Source organism: Notothenia coriiceps, unplaced genomic scaffold, assembly GCF_000735185.1.
Source record: "Notothenia coriiceps isolate Sejong01 unplaced genomic scaffold, NC01 NC01_scaffold00019538, whole genome shotgun sequence".
In the NCBI taxonomy this organism is placed as follows: Eukaryota; Metazoa; Chordata; class Actinopteri; order Perciformes; family Nototheniidae; genus Notothenia; species Notothenia coriiceps.
This window is the reverse complement of record NW_011352239.1, coordinates 18950-21691: the sequence shown is the minus strand read 5'-3', so window position 1 is coordinate 21691 and position 2742 is coordinate 18950. Positions and strand designations below refer to the sequence as shown.

The 2742-nt window shown below is 38.7% G+C and overlaps 1 protein-coding gene across 1 annotated transcript in view; it reads left to right on the top strand.

Moving 5' to 3' along the window:
• The window catches only part of LOC104952105 (WD repeat-containing protein 65-like), a gene marked incomplete at its 3' end in the record, with an annotated part of 13275 nt that overhangs the window by 5166 nt on the left and 5367 nt on the right, over window positions 1-2742 (top strand). Inside the window, exon 4 of the mRNA XM_010778859.1 lies at window positions 1658-1823. Within this exon, the coding sequence (XP_010777161.1) occupies window positions 1658-1823 (166 nt within the window). The remainder of the gene's footprint in view (window positions 1-1657; window positions 1824-2742) is intronic.

Sequence of the window (2742 nt, the reverse complement as noted above, 5' to 3'; positions counted from 1 at the left end):
TCAAATCTGGATCAGTCTGTATCAGATCCGTTGCAGCCCCTTTTTAAGAGATTTGGGTATGGAGGAAAATAGAGGGTTGTGTTTTCTGACACTTGGTGAGTTCCCTGGAACACCGGGGACACATACTCATGTAGACAAGACGTACAAAAGTGCATTTTGCATGATAGGTCACCTTTAAGTGTGAATCTATACTTCTACTGGTTTTCTCTTTCTTTGCTTCATTTGTTCTGTTTCTAATTCAGCAGGTGAACCTATATGTTCATAAAATAGTGTGTGTGATCTTAACTGTGTGTAATCAAACGGAGCATTTTCTGCTCAGGTTGTATTTCTGCTTTTTTAAACTGTAGTAGGCCTACTGTATGTGCTCGTGTGTTTCAGTGTTGGTGTCTAGGCCGAATATGCTTCATGAAAGGCAGCTTTTCCTATAGATAACATCTCTGAGCAGAGGACACATTTTTTATCCTAAATATCTGGGTGCCATCGTTTCTAAGGTAGCTTTATTCTGTTGTCTTACATTATACACCAAACAACGTCCTATTGTTTTGTATTTACTTGCATTGCATTTGATATTGAGGCTATCCTAAAGTAACGCTGAGTTATCAGGTTACATTACTTTCATATTTCGATACTCAGAATAGGTTACTTCATACATTCTTTTAAAAGTAACTATTAATTGTAATTAAACTGAAAGCACCAGCTCCATGTCGTAGGGACTGCAGCTGTTGGCCCTGATGAACTAATTCAATCTCTCCTCCCTCACGGCCCCCACTAACTTAAACATGGCGCTCTGATTGATTGCCTGAAATCACGCTGGAATTATTGACCTCCAGTGAAGTCATTTCCAGCTTTTGCACAAAGAAACTAGTACACAGATGCAGCGTATAATGTTGTGTTAAAGCAAAGTGTGCCTCGCGCCAACAGGATCTGAGCATGAGGGCTTTTTCCTTTTTCAGCGAGTCAGGCTGCTGAAAAACCTTTTTCGAGATTTCTTTTTTCAGTAAGACATCATCATCTGGAAACACTTATTCTGTGATTTACAAAGGCCCCCTATCGGATTTCCCCCAGCACAAAAGAGCAGACAGCAGGAGAAACTTAGACAATTCAAACCATTACAGGAAGATTGATCCGAGCAAACTGCACTCTCAGTCTTTTTTCAGTATCAAGTTTGAATGTGTCTTTGACGTAAGGAAAAACATGACATATAGAATAAATGTGCCCTATGAAACAGAGCTTAGAAAACAGTTTATGTGCTTAATATTTTCAGTGCTCTATCTGTCTTTTATCCATCCACTGTGAGCTTTTACCTCACATCTTGCAAGCTAACTCCACAGAAACAGCACCGCTCCACCATTGACCCACTTTACTGTAAATATGCCTTCAAGACACAACGTCTGGCTTCAATTACCCCACCCAGATTTGGCATACAACATCACAGGCCTCTATAAAATTATCATGGCGGTTGTAGATGTGGCTTAATACACACTGCCTTGTGTTACTTGATATGTTCTCTTTGATCTTTTCAATTGGTTAGGACAGAACCTTCTCATCTGTGTGAATTTGAAGAGCCACTTTCTAGTCCCTTCGGTCGGTGCCAGTTTATGTGCAGGGACATGAAAAGATGGGGAGTCAAACAGCTAAATTTAACTTTCTCTTTCAGGTCGGAGGTGTCAAAACTACAACTCCCAGGATGCACCAGGGCAGATCTGAGTGTTGGTGAAAGGCAGAACCAGAGATGTTGTTCGGACTCTCAACACGACCGATGTTCCCCGACAGGAAGAGCTGTGACGACCCCGGATAAAAGTAAGACATGTTTACCATCAGAGGTGGGAAGTAGTGGAGAACAAATACTTTGTTACTGTACTTAAGTACATGTTTCTGGTATCAGTACTTTACTACACTACTTATTTTTCTGACTACTTTTTACTTTGACTTCTTACATTTAGAACAAAAATACCTGTACTTTCTACTTCTTACATGTTGAACACAAATACCTGTACTTTCTACTTCTTACATGTTGAACACAAATACCTGTACTTTCTACTTCTTACATGTTGAACACAAATACCTGTACTTTCTACTTCTTACATGTTGAACACAAATACCTGTACTTTCTACTTCTTACATGTTGAACCCAAATACCTGTACTTTCTACTTCTTACATGTTGAACACAAATACCTGTACTTTCTACTTCTTACATGTTGAACACAAATACCTGTACTTTCTACTTCTTACATGTTGAACACAAATACCTGTACTTTCTACTTCTTACATGTTGAACACAAATACCTGTACTTTCTACTTCTTACATGTTGAACACAAATACCTGTACTTTCTACTTCTTACATGTTGAACACAAATACCTGTACTTTCTACTTCTTTCATTTCCCAAACAGGCTGGTTCCTTTAGTCTGAATGTGTGTTTGGTGGCGTGATCATTATTATTTAGAGTCATTGCGTGCCTATTGATTTGAACACGATCCGTGTATCCATCATTTCCTGGTCTTCTCTAAAGAAGAGGGACCAATGAAAACGTTGTCATGTTGCCGTTGTTCAACATGGAAACATTCATTAGCTAACAATGACATTATTGTTCTATTAATATAAAGGGAGGTCAGGTACTCTTTAAAACAGCTGCTAGTTATGGGTACTTTTTACTGAAGTACATTTCAAAGCCCTCTTTACTTTTACTTGAGTAAAGAAGTTTAGTCAGTACTTCTACTTTCACCAGAGTATTTTTAAAC